Genomic DNA, 13,637 nt, shown 5'->3' with positions numbered 1-13,637 from the left:
CTTGAAGCCACCAACATAATTGATTTTGCAAAGTAATACAAGTACTTCTCGTACTTTCTTAGCTATGAGAACCTATTGCCCTGATACCATGTAAGAAATACGAAATACAATAAGGATCTAGTAGCAAGAAGAGAAGAGAGAGATACGATGCAAAGTAGATTAGTGACAAATCAAAAACATTAGATTAGCACACTATTACAAATTGATGGCATCATCCACCCATGCACTCTCAAGGTAGAGCTTAGATGACAATTTAGACAACTAGAGTAAGTAGGAATACAAGGAACTAACATACTTACACAAGGATGTGTTGTGTGCATCAAGTGTGCACACCATTCTACCGAATTACTCATGAGAAGGACTCCTAATATAGATGTAAGGGAGCCTCTAAACACCCATGTGCAACCGGCCTTAGATAGCCAAGTCCAAGTAGGACTCTCCCATGTGCCCATGTATAGGTGCTTTTGGGTAGACAAGTCCTTCTAGAAATCATCTACTGGCCAAGGAAATCCTACCACCGGCCAAAGACCAAGGACTACCGGACATCGGCCACCAAATGGCCATTTTCCAATTGTCTTTCGGCCAAGGTATTTTGGCATAAAGGAATATTTTGGTGAAAAGGAATAGTCTCCCAAAGTTTCCCCTGAATTTTCTCCGTGCTATCCATGATTACAAATAGAGATCTTATCAGCGTGCAAAGCTGGAATGCACCAAATATGTGTGCACCATTGGCTTCTCCTCATATGGGGGCCTTACAAATTGTGCATCATATATTGTGGTGGCAAAACTGAAAAAGGTGGGCATTGCAAGTATACCAACACAAACTTCATTCCTAGACTCTCTCTTCCCTTTGCATTGGCTCTCTCTTGCACCATTTGGTGTGTCTTGGTGTGAGATGTTTTGTGTGTGTTTTGTTGCGCCCCCTCTTGGTCATGACAAAATCTCTCTTGCATTCAAGTTCACATCCCATAACTAGGTGGTGCCCCTTCACTTGTTTGCTGTGGGTTTGTTGGTAGTTTATCTTGCTTGTGGTTTCCCCATCCCCAATCGAGCAGCACGGGAGCCTTGAGGAGTCATGTTTAGAGGTTGTATCGCTTGTTTCTTTCCCCGGACCGCCTCACTAGCATTCCAAAATGTTGTTAGATGGTGTTCCCCCTGGTGACCTTTAAGACGGTTGTCCCCTTGGCGATCTTCAAGATAGTATCAATGCTTCAAATTTCCCTAAGGGTGGCTTATAGTGCATGTGCTAGACAAATAAGGTTTCCTATGAATAGATTTTCTAAATTCTATTGCAAATTTGGTGAATTTTGTTTTATGTTGCAAGCACATCAATATCAATAGGGGGGATTGAGCAAGATTTTTCTAAGGGTTGATACTAGTGACACCCAACTTCTGGAGATAGTACTCCAAAAGTTACTGTAAAATAATGATTGTGATAACACAAGCTCGCCACATTATTTCTCATAAATAAAGTAGCATGCTAGTTATCATACTTGATCACTTTATGTGGGATTTAAATACATTTTTTTGTCATGTAGTCCATAGTCACCCGGATCAAGTCATGACCTTTTATGATAGATCAGCATTATACTAAAATCCATAGACATATGATTCAATGTTCCACTTGATATTTATTACGGATTAAAGAATGGAGTCTTCCCCTTTATCAATTAGCAAAGTCATTTTGCCTTCAAGCACATTATCAACATTATTTTGTTGGGGTTCAACTTGGGAAATCGTGTATATGTGAACATGTATGAGCCTATGTAAGGCACCAAAAAATATTATGTTGTGTGTGGTATTATCTACCTCTCCCACTCTTATCCATGGCTTCCTATTGTCTTCACCTACCATAGCTTCTACCCTAATAGATAGTATCAGAGCTTTGGTGACATCCCTTGCTTCCTCCCATGTGCAAAAATCTCTAGCTTTGCTAAATATCATCCAAGGTCCTCATATCAAGCTCAAAGTAGAGAAATCAATCACAAAATTAAGATCTAGAAATCAAGAACTTGATTAAAGGTCTTGAGTCTGCTTGCAGCAATAGAATCAACATGATTTCTCTCATCATGCAACCTCACGAGGATCATATTTCTAGTGTTGCAAAGATTCTTTGCGATGAATTTGGCACTGATTCTAACATCATTAATCATATGCATTAATACTCTAGTCTTGTTTCAATTAGCTTATCATAACAACACCTCAAGCCCTACAACAAGGTGTCCCCCTAATGGTCTTGTCCTCTATATAGATACCATCATCATCGTCAACACGGATGACAAGGAAAATAAAGTAAATTCCAATTTTGAGCTCATTGATGCTTCTCTTTAACTTTGTGACTACAACTTCCAAACATAGGTAGTGAATGAGATTCTTTAGTCTGATGACAAGTTTGGGTTCATTTTGATGGATGGCAATGGTACCCGCTTTGGTACCCTAAGTGGAAACACATACGCACACACAAAATCAAATCAATGACCATATTTTTTTGAGGCAAGGTGAGAGTGAGGTAGAGGGAGGGATATTCTCTCTCAGCTTCACATTGACAACTTTGACAATCAAATTCCGACATCAACATCCACTCTCTTTGTCCACATCATCTTTAATTTTGGTGTTTCGATTTTAGGATCCCACAATAGCAATTAGTATTCACTGTAATATTACGCTTTGTATGCGATGATATGTATGGTTTTTTGAAAAAATTCCTATGTTTATTGGCTCATAAAAACTTTGTATGGGACTAGATATTGCCCGACAATAAAAATTGATGTCCATAGTGAAACCTTCACAAATGTGAATCCATATGTCCTTGTAATTTGTGCTCATGAGGTTATTCGGTAGACCTAGATTGTGTCATACCGCTTCAGAATCCCTTTGCATTGCTACAAGAAAACAAACTCCCTCATTTATTTCCCCCATATTCTTCTAGAACCAGGGGCATGGATATTGGACAGGAGTCGAATGTTGAAGAATTTGTCTAATGAACCCTCTTCTTAAGTTTTGGCTCTAGAATGTGAAGGGCATAAGAACGAAAGTAAAGCAAGAAGCACTCTTGCATTACATGAAGAGGAAGAATGGTATCACCTATTGGTTTATATAGGAACACCAACTTGATGCCTCAATGCCGAGGAAAAACCATTGGGGAACTACTTTTCTTCTATGACACCATTCCTAATGGATCCACTGCTGTCATGATAGAAGTTCACAGAGATTCAAAATATAAATTTGTTTTTCAGCACGTGTTCTGAAGGGCGATTGCACTGTCTATTGAGGTACGTATTAACCTCCTCTCTATTATCAACACTTACAAGCCTAATGATTACAAGGGTTGGAAGATTTTATGGTATGACCTCTCACAACTTCAATTAGAATGGGTTTTATGCTTCATTAGAGGCTATAATATCACCTACTTGAATCTATTTAAAAATGCTCACTTCAAGGCCCTGGTCTCTTGTGCTGTGGATGAGCTTAGCCAAGACATCATCAAGGAAAGGACCATCTCATGGATGAGATTTATTAAAAAAATCCAATCTACAATCAAGGGAGTGGGTCCAATGTTGAAAAATTATAACAATCGTTCAATATTAGTCTTTAGATCTAGATTGAAGAGCTTGGAAAAAAAGAAATACAAGGAAAATCCTCAAACGAGAACACAGTGAATGACTAAAGATCAAGCAGACCTTGCACCCTTCAAGCCAAGTCAAACCACATCAATACTAAGGATGTCCACAAAAACACCCTACTCAAGGCGATTACGATAAGAAAGCGGCAGACTACCATCTCCTCCTTGATCGACTAACAAGGAGCCCAAATCAACAACCATGATGAGATGGACAAAGTTATGCTAGATCACCTCAACCAAACAAGGAGCCCAAATCAACAAACATGATGAGAGGGGAAAATTTATGCTAGATCACCTCAATCAAAAAGGAAGATCACCTCTCTCCCATAATCACAGAAGCCAAAGAAAGGGTTTTCTTGATCACCCCAGCTTTAGTTGATCCTAGCAAAACAAACTATCTAGAAAGTCCCTTTTCCCTATATGAGTTTTGAGGAGGACTCTTAAAAATTTGGGTAAAGAGAAGTTGCTAGGGTGGGGTTGTATCATGGTAGAGTTTTGTCAAGAATTTTGGGAGTCTCTAGACCCATCTTTCCTACATATACAACGCTTGAATCATGGGTTAAGAAAGGGCTAATTAAACTCATCCCCAAACAACTTGCTTGCTCCCAGCTCAACCATTGGAAACCAATCACCATGATTATTTTGGTGTACAAGGTGTTAGCCAAACTCATTGTTGCTGAATGGATGATCCAGTGTTGGCTGGTGCTATCTCTCCTCATGAACATGGACTTATTAACCGTAGATCAATTTACGACAACAATTGGCACCCATGAATTGTAGGAAATATGCTAGAGTCAAGAAAAAAGAATGTGTTCTTCTCTAAATTTGACCTTGACAAGTCTTAAGAATTTGGGTTTTGGTCAATGAATCAATCAAGTTGTTAATGCTCTTGGCAAAGGGATCTCTCGTGAACTCCTATTCAACTCAAGAATAGTCGGTTGCTTTTAGGTCAAGAGATCCATTTGTCAAGGTTGTCCCTTAGCTCCTCTTTGGTTTGGTGCATGCATTCACCCATTTTTTGCGATTTTGGAAGATGCAGAAGCAAGAGGGTAGATTCAAGGGGCTCAAATCCAAGACGACAAACAATTAATTGTGAAAATGTTTGCAAATGACTCGCTACTCTTCCTACAATCGGGATGATAACAAGGTTAGGCTAGCCTTGGAGAATGTGTATGTGTTTGCCGCAGCGTCAAGGTCTCAATGCAACACAGAAAAATCAAGGTTTATTTATTTGAAAGAAAATGACAATTTTGATGATGTAGGTTGGGCTAGAGAGGTTGTGAAGAGAGGCAACATCTGATGCCACCTCGGGATACTAGTTGGTGAAGGAATATCTCACAAGATTGCCTTTGACTGGGTCTTGGCAAAAATAAAAAAGAAAATAAAGTGTTGGGAGTTTATCTTGTTTCCTTTCCACTACAGAGCTACAATAATTAATACCTTCTTCATCCCGTAGTTAACATATGCATCGCCACTCTTACATTTGTCCCATAAAAATGGAGGTCTTCTTTAAAACCAATTAGGAGTTCTTATGGAGCAATAAGCCGAGTGCACCTTGGCAATGGGGTAAACGGACAGCTATTGCCAAACCAAAAGGTCAGGGTGGACTAGGAATACTTGACCTTATTACTCATGAACTAGCTCTATGTGCTAAATTCTTTTTCACCCTCGCCAATTCTGATGAGAGTTGGGCTACCATGGCAAGGGAAATGTTAATGGAAGCCATCATGAGATCCAAAACTAGGATATGATCCAATCTCAACCTCCAAAATAAATTTATATCCCCTCTCGAGTGAAGACTCAAGTAGTTGGCTTTACTGGAAAGTTTATTGAAAAAGGCTATAAAGTTGCCATGGCATTCAAGTGGAAAGATTAAATTAGATAATGGAAAGAGATGGCTAGGAACTTGTCTCAATGGTCGCAATTGTTGAAGATTTGAGCCTTGATAACCATTGGTTGGAAATTTCCAAGCATTTGAGCGACTAGGGCCTTGGCACCTTGGATGCTCGATGGAATGAACAAAAAAGGGATTGAAAAATCGTTGCACGTCTGAAGATCTTTTGTAACCTAATGCTCCAAGCGCAAGTCCTTTGTCAGAAGGCTTCTAGAAAAATTTTCAATCCTAACACTTCCTCCCTGCTCAACACTACTGGATTGCAAAGCGTGGAAGTGGCCAAGAGAGAGATTGTTCAACTGGCCAATGACTATGAATATCTAGAGAAATGTATGCTTTGAGGAGGAGTGGATTGATCACCTCAACATGATTTGGTCCATAAAGTGGATTGCAAGAAAATGGGACCAAGTTCTTGGGAATATCTGGAGGGCCAAGTGTGAAGAAAGAGATAAAGTCTTTCTCTAGAGAGTTTTGTTTGTATTCATTACAAGCGTTCTTGCATCAAATTGAAGCACTCGAATGAATCACTCGTGCTTGACTATTTTGGGGATGTACAAAAATCAGTGATTTCACGGGCAAATCTATAAGAAGGTACACTATACACCCTAGACACTAATGGTGTTCTAGAATCATGTTTGTGGCTAATATATTGTGATAAGGTAAAGATGTACGTTTGGTTGGTTCACCTTTGATGTATTCTTTCTTGGATAACCCTATGCAAAGGACATGCCAGGGTTCTTTGTAACTTTCTAGTTTCTATCCAAGTCAAGCTTAACTGAGCATTTTTTTAAAAATAACATATTTAGCACTTGTTTTTCTTGCAAGATGTATTATTGAACATTGTAATACAAGTATATACTTTATGATATAGAGTGTCCTGTAGAAACAATGACATTGGAAAGTTTTTCTTGAGCTACACCTGTGTCCTTTGAATCCAAGCCAAGCACCCTTGCAGCCGATTACCCTTAAGCTCCATAACACCTCAGCAACCCACCAAGAACCCCGATGAAAGCACTTCTACAACACAATTGCACACTTCAACAATCAAGACCTACGCTACACAAGGAACCAGCCCCCCTCAATGTTCATGCAATGACCGCAAGCCCCTAAACGTTCTTTTCTCTCAACAATAGCCCTAGCCTCTCTCCAGGGATTTAATATTCATTTCATCAAGTGAAATTTCTTGTGATCACAATGTTCATTATGACATTTACATAATCACAATTAATGTGACCACAAAAAAGCCAATAGGAAACCTACCAAAACCTCACTAGGATATGTGTTTTTTCTCACTAGGCCCACTAGAAAACTATAAGAACCCTAAATCGGGCCCACTAAGAACTAAAAACATCTAGTGGGCTTATCGAATTGGATAATTTCTATGGGTTAAGGGGAAGTCACGTGGTTATTGAATGTGATCACGTATTTTGAAATGTGGTTAACGTGTTCACGTGTCTGTGATCACATTAATTAAATCGCTACGTATCTCCTGTAGCATGCTTCCCTCCTACATAGCCAACTTTACTGTTGCCATTATTATAACCTCTCTAGGAGGGTGCATCCCGTTAGCCTCTTTTGCGGTGCTACTGACCCTTCATATTTTGAATTCAAGTGCCTTAGGGGCCTCTCGTACTTTAGCAAAAAACCTTCATGCATCCCTAGCAGTGGTGCATTGTAGTGGCTTCAGAAGGAGCCTAGATCGAGGGTCCCTGCATGGCCATGGGGAGCCTTCAATGACATCCAAGGTCGAGGGCTACCTAGGGCCGTCATGGAATACAAGGGCTGTGAGATTTTGCAAAAGGGCTTCCAAAGTCTGCATCCAAAACTGGGAGTGGGATCCGTGTTCTACTGGTTCCATTGTGAGGATGCTGGTTTGTGGTCTCGCCTGCTTTGGTGCCTCCAACCTGTGGGCATTGGTTCATGGTGGTCCTTGGGTGTTTCGCGTCTGGTTGTGGGGTACTCCTAATGTAGGTGCATGGAACACCTCAAAGGCCTATTCTCTGGTGATGGTTGGTGGCCCACAATTTGGGGTGTCTTTGGTTCGAGCTCTCGTCGGCTACATCGGATATGGTATTCTTTGATTTGCTTCAGATGTACGTTCTCTTCTTGTTCTTTTGTGGCGTTTTTCTCGCTTCCTCACGTGGATGATCGGTTCTTAGTGGCTATTGCAATAAAGTCGTGGATTGCGCTCTTTTTGTGTGGTGTCCAAGCTCTCCATTTATGGAGGTCATGCCTCACCCCTTCCTCGGATTTATGATGTATTGTGAATCCCGCAGTTGATGTGTCTGTGTGTTGTTATGGACCTTTTAAAGGTGGCACCCTAATCAGCCAATGTAATCATAGTCGGCATGGTTTCTCTATTAGTGGTTTGGTCTTTCCCGAGTTGATGTATCTTAAGGATGTCCTTGTTATCGAGTGGCAGTCCGTGCAGGGGTAGTGGAAACCTTGTGGTATATTTTCTCTAGTCTTTCTGGTGTTTATTGTAATATTTTGTGGCTTGTGACGGGCACATAATTTCATGTAATTCTTTCGTTTTGCTAATATACTCACCCACATATTGTGAGTTTTGCAAAAACAAAGAAAAAAACCTTGTTCTCATACACATCTAAAAGGATTTTAAAGCTTGTTCACTCATAATTAAGCTTCAAAGTTCCCACTATATCAAGCAAAGGGTATTCTCTTTAAACACAACTAAGTGAATCGCTATGTATGTCTATAAATTTATCACTCTTGGATAATTTAGTGTGCTTTTGTAAGGAGATATACACCTTAGCTTGTGGAGAGTCTCCCTTGCTAAGACCTCTCCATGTGTGCAAAAAATTGTGATGATGTGTATGCAAGATGCCGCATGCTTGGGCTCTCGGAGTATCTCGAAGATGGAAATTGTAGCCCAAACCCCAAGTCAAGGGTTGTTAGGATTGTGGGCTTTGGTCTAGCCCAAAACTGAATGTTTTAGAACACCCCTTGTCTACATGGCATCCCAGTGGCCCTTATAGCATGTGAAACATGGCCTAAAAGTGTCCCAAGACATGGTACTACCCATGGGGGAGTTTTTAAAGCGTAGTAAAACCATTTTGGATTAGTTTCACAGACTTAAAAGTGTCCTATAAAGGTGGATCCAAAAATCCAAGGTCTCTTTTTAGTAGATGCATGTGGAAAGTGGAGATGCATGTGGCAAGTGGAGATGCATCTTTCATGCTATAAAAGCACCTTTTGTAATCACTCTTTCAAGCTAGACAATTCATCATTTGAGTTCATATTGTCTCTCTCTCCCATCTTGTGTAAGCAAGTTAATTAATGTATGTTAGCATGAATGCTACTATGCTTAATTGCCATTGATTCAACACGAGAGACTAGGAAAAATTTTGTCTTCCTGTCTCATGAAGCTCCATGCAATCCTCAACCAAAAGAAGATCTCCATGCTCTTCTCAAAGCTCATCTCTCTCTCTCGCTCTCTCTCTCTCTCTCACACACACACACACACACACACACACGCGCGCACTCACACGTGCATGCACACACACACACACAAGTCTCTATAGCTATGGCTGGTTAAGTTTATACAAAATTAACTATGTTGGATACTACTTTTTAATGTGTACATATCTTCTTTACAACCTGATTCTCGTGTTTGGGGGGGGGGGGGGGGGGGTGTCCACTATGTATAAATCGTGTTATCGTGTGCATTCAATAACTATTTTAAAAAATCCTTATCTGTGAAATTTTGACAAATAAAATAAACCCTTTTTCTATTCAACCTCTAATTGTTTTTCCCACTTTCATTTTAGAGTACCCTTTTGTATGTGAGAATATGAAAAAAAAATCCCTTCTATTGCACTCACAATATAGTCACATAATTTTGAAGTGACCTCCCCAAGACCTTATTCTAGTTTAATCGCAGTAGATCCTATCACTCACGAGGTGTTTAGGACCTTGTGATTGAGTTCAAGGAAGTTTTTAAGTGAAAAGTGTAATTGCAAAATTTGTCAAATTTTAGAGCTTTCATCTCTTCAATTTTTGTAGTTAAAAGCGTGACTAGTCAGTTGTATTGAACAAAGACTCTTTTAAAGAAGAAGAATTTATCAATAAAAAGTCCTTTTAAAGAGGGGGGGGTCAGCTCCAAAAAGTCCGGCCCTCAAGTGGTGTCGAATTCTTCTCTCTCTTTCTTGCAGTATCATAGCATGTGTGTGATGCATGATTGAATTTAAGTTAATGCATGCTCTCCAATTGTCATGCTCAAATACGTTCAATGTCACACAATCGAATGATTACTTTGGTTAATCTATGATTTTTGTTGAACCTTCATTCTAAAATTTTGACAATAGACACAAATGATAGAACTTAAAAATGGAGTTGATTCATTAGAGAATAGCCCCTTAAGTAAGCTTAGTGCTTTATAGTCATTTGTTATAGAAGTTTCATCCTCTTGCTATTGCTATTGGACCATGTCATCGTCTCATCTTCCATAGATGGCTAGAGGGCTCCTAAAAAGCTTACCCCAACATCAAAGTTAAGTGCGTCACTCAAACATAAACTCATAAACTTAAGCCTAATGAAATAATAGAGCTTGTGTGTATTCAATTGACTAAGCATAAAATTTATTTTAAGCATAGTCTATTGATTGATCTTGTCTATTGGAGAGAGAGAGAGAGAGAGAGAGAGAGAGAGAGACATGGACTATTTTAACTCCCCAAAGAGAGAGAGAGAGGGGGGTTCTTCCAACTTCTTAACAAAGTAATTCCAAAACTGATTATTCAAGGTGATGAACACATAAGCCCGCCCCCCCCCCCGCGCGGGCGGGTGGACCACGATACTCGAACATACGACCTCCCAACTATAGGAAAGCAAGTATACTATCTTGCGCACATGCACTTTCCTCTCTCTAACTTCACCGGCTATAACATTTTGGCTTCCCTCTCTCTAGCTCCACATAAAAGAGTGAAGTCACATTTTGCAGACTTTCCCTGTTTCCAACGAGGGTATGTGAGAAGCACATCAAATACAAACTATAATCAATATTTCCCTATGATTATCCTTTAGGCAATTCACCTTACAGCACGTTCAAAGTGCAAGATGTTGTGTGCGTATGACCAACAACACCGCCCAAATTTGGGGGACGTTGAGCGGCTTTGATCTCAGCCGTTCGATCGCTTGGTGAAGTAGGGGTTAACTTGGGGACAAAAGTGACTCCCTAAGGTCACCCGCCAATAGGCGTTCACGCCTAGTTTGTTTTCCTCGTAGAGTGTGGGTCAAACCCAAGACCTCCCAACACTCACACGAAATCCCTATCATCATGCTAGCACGTGTCGCTATCCATGTGGGCATGGCACACAATCACACCCTAGTTTACCCCGCCCTAGTTCACCCTAGTTCATTGAATTATCTGACGGCCCATATCAAAGCGGCATCACCCCTCCAAATTTGGGCGCTAGATCTCCTCTGAGCTGAGCCACACCCGCAGTGACAATGGGTGTGTGAGAAGCACATCTAATAAAATAAATCATTATTTTTCTATAATTAGTCCTTCTTGAGGGGAATCCATCTTTAACAAGACGTATGCGTGTGACCAACAACAGGAGGTAATTAGAGAAGCTCACTTACAGTCCCCATCCAACGCCACACACACAGCCGCCATGATAATGATCCGTAGCTGGCACCGCTTGGGTATTGCTAACATTGATGATATTCGTTGCAGGCGGCGCTGTTCAGAACAACAGATTTAATTCACGTCGAGAGAGAGAGAGAGAGAGAGAGGGGAACTTGGAAGCACCTTGGGCTGGAACATAATTAGGAGCGCCGTAAGCTGAGGGCAGCGGCGGGACTGGCCCCTCGAAGCCTGCGGTCGTAACTGTGTGAGGCATGTTAGGAGCGTAATTAGGAGCTCCGTAGGCTGAGGGCGGAGACGGGACTGGCTCCTTCGTAACTGTACTCTGAGTCATGGTAGCGTCTGTGCAGAGAGAGAGAGAGAGAAGCGATGTGCGTCAAACAGGAAGCTGGTGGTGATGTAGGACACACGGTCAATGCATGGACGAGGTCGGCCACCTCCGTCGAAGAGTCAAGATCTAAGACCTTTACAGTTATGATGCTGAACGTGGCACGTTGCTGCATTGGGCTTTTGCCTCTTTTCTAATACACGTTGCGTTGAGCCTAGAGTGGAATAGTCCGCATTCAGCTTGAGGAGGTTAGCTCCATCCTCAGAGTAGCCTTTCAAATGTGTTCTGGTTTGCACATACTCAAATGTGTCCTGGTTTCCAAATGTGTACACAAACTCACTTGCCTAAAATTATTTTTCAGTCGATGCAGATCTCGTCTAATCCCATGGAAAGTTCGCTTTTATGTGTTGTCCATATAGCTAAGATACCAATCAAGCATGCTTGTGGTTGCTCTGCTATCCAAATCATATGCAACATTGCATCCGTAATATAAGTCATTGGCCTATAATATATGTCAAGCTGAGCTTTATGTTGAAAGGGAGGAAGACCGAGACGAGGGTGGGAGACCACAGATGAGAGAGAGAGAGAGAGAGAGAGAGACGACTCCACAATTGCAAGCCCCAAAGTGTGTGGAGAGCACACACTGAATACACATTTATAGTGCGGACTCCTAGCTATATATAGCATAAGTGTGGACTCTATATATAGCTCTATCACCCCCACTCAAGTAGGAGTCCCTAATTGTGGATGAAAAAACCCTTGGGGGTACAAGGGAATAACCCACAACACCATATACATGCACTGTTATATTAATAATTATCAGAGCATACAAAATTCATTTTTTAGGAGCTTCATCACTCCATAATATATAATGTGTTCTTTCAAGAATCTTTGGAAGTTTAATAACCCTATGTGTACAATTGAATTGATGCAAAAAAAAAAGATATTTGAACAGCTTCAATATCTTTGAGCCCATGTACACACTGCTGGCAGTGAATTTTATCATGTAAACAACAATATCAACTCAAGAAATATATTGAGACGTGAAGGTTAGAAATAACCACATCACATTGTCCTTGGAGATGGTTTGTGACACCGTTCTAAAGAGACGACATATAAATAAATATAATGCCGATGCAATCACATATGCACACGACATAGAAACAAATATAATATCAATGTAATCACATGTGCACACATATATACAAAGCCCATATATAATGAACATACCAGGACCCCCAAGATCTCAACAACTGGCAACTGTCATCAAATAATCATCATCGTGGATTTAACTACCATTGCATCACGATATTTACCATGGCATTAGAGACGCTTTCTTCAAATCAAGTTAAAAACTGTAAAATAGTCATCATTATCATGGCTTTACAATGTACCATGGCTTGACGGTATTCACCATGACATTAGAAACATGTACTTAATAAAACTTTGAAATAGCAATCATCATGGCTTTACGTACCATGGCATCAAAGACTCTTTCTTCAATTCGAATAAAAATGGTAGAATAGTAATCATCATCATGGCTTTACGTACCATGGCATTAAAGATGCTCTCAATGAATCAAAAGTAAAAAATTATAATGTAAGATAGAAATACCCATGACAGTATTGGTCCACGTCATCTTTACCATATTGCAGCTTAAAGTACCATAGATCCATGTTGTAAACATGCAGGCTGAAAGTATCCTGTAATTCCTCTTAAGAAGATTAGTTGACAATCACAAACAATCACCAAGCTCATGAATATCATCATGGTCCTTCTATCAAAAGCTACAATGAAATAAGTTTGTAAGTGTCATCAAAATGATATTGTCATGAATGATTTGAATAAAATGATCACGAATGAGGACAACTTTTAATAATTAATGTGGAATGATTAAAGTTTTAAGCTATCTCAACAGTTTCACGAGAATAATGATGATATGATCTGTGTATCGCTGACATCAATTTCAAGTGTAAAGCATCTCAATGAAAGTTACAAATATGATTAACACATGACAAAATTTATGGACTTCATGATGTTATTCCATCTAGCTAGCAGGGATAAAAATGGTGCTCGTTAAAGAATATTCAAGGCCTATTATAGGAGTGATTTTTTATGACGAAGCTCGATGTGTCATTGTTGCTAGAAAACTTTTTGGTGAACACTGAAGGGTAGCACTAAAGATGGC

At 40.1% G+C, this 13,637-nt stretch overlaps 1 protein-coding gene across 1 annotated transcript in view; it reads right to left on the bottom strand.

The window, feature by feature from the left end:
* LOC147450544 (uncharacterized) overlaps positions 1-11,455 on the bottom strand; it is a 110,440-nt gene extending 98,985 nt beyond the window's left edge. The window contains exons 1-2 of the mRNA XM_086520744.1: positions 11,287-11,455; positions 11,118-11,217 (exon numbers count right to left, since the gene is read on the bottom strand). Of these exons, the coding sequence (XP_086376870.1) occupies positions 11,118-11,217; positions 11,287-11,455 (269 nt within the window). The remainder of the gene's footprint in view (positions 1-11,117; positions 11,218-11,286) is intronic.
* Between the last annotated feature and the right edge of the window lie 2,182 nt (positions 11,456-13,637).

Source organism: Adiantum capillus-veneris, chromosome 9 (genome assembly GCF_014529385.1).
Source record: "Adiantum capillus-veneris isolate H3 chromosome 9, ASM1452938v2, whole genome shotgun sequence".
In the NCBI taxonomy this organism is placed as follows: domain Eukaryota; kingdom Viridiplantae; phylum Streptophyta; class Polypodiopsida; order Polypodiales; family Pteridaceae; genus Adiantum; species Adiantum capillus-veneris.
The sequence above is the reverse complement of the archived record's forward strand: the minus strand, read 5'-3'. Positions and strand labels throughout refer to the sequence as shown.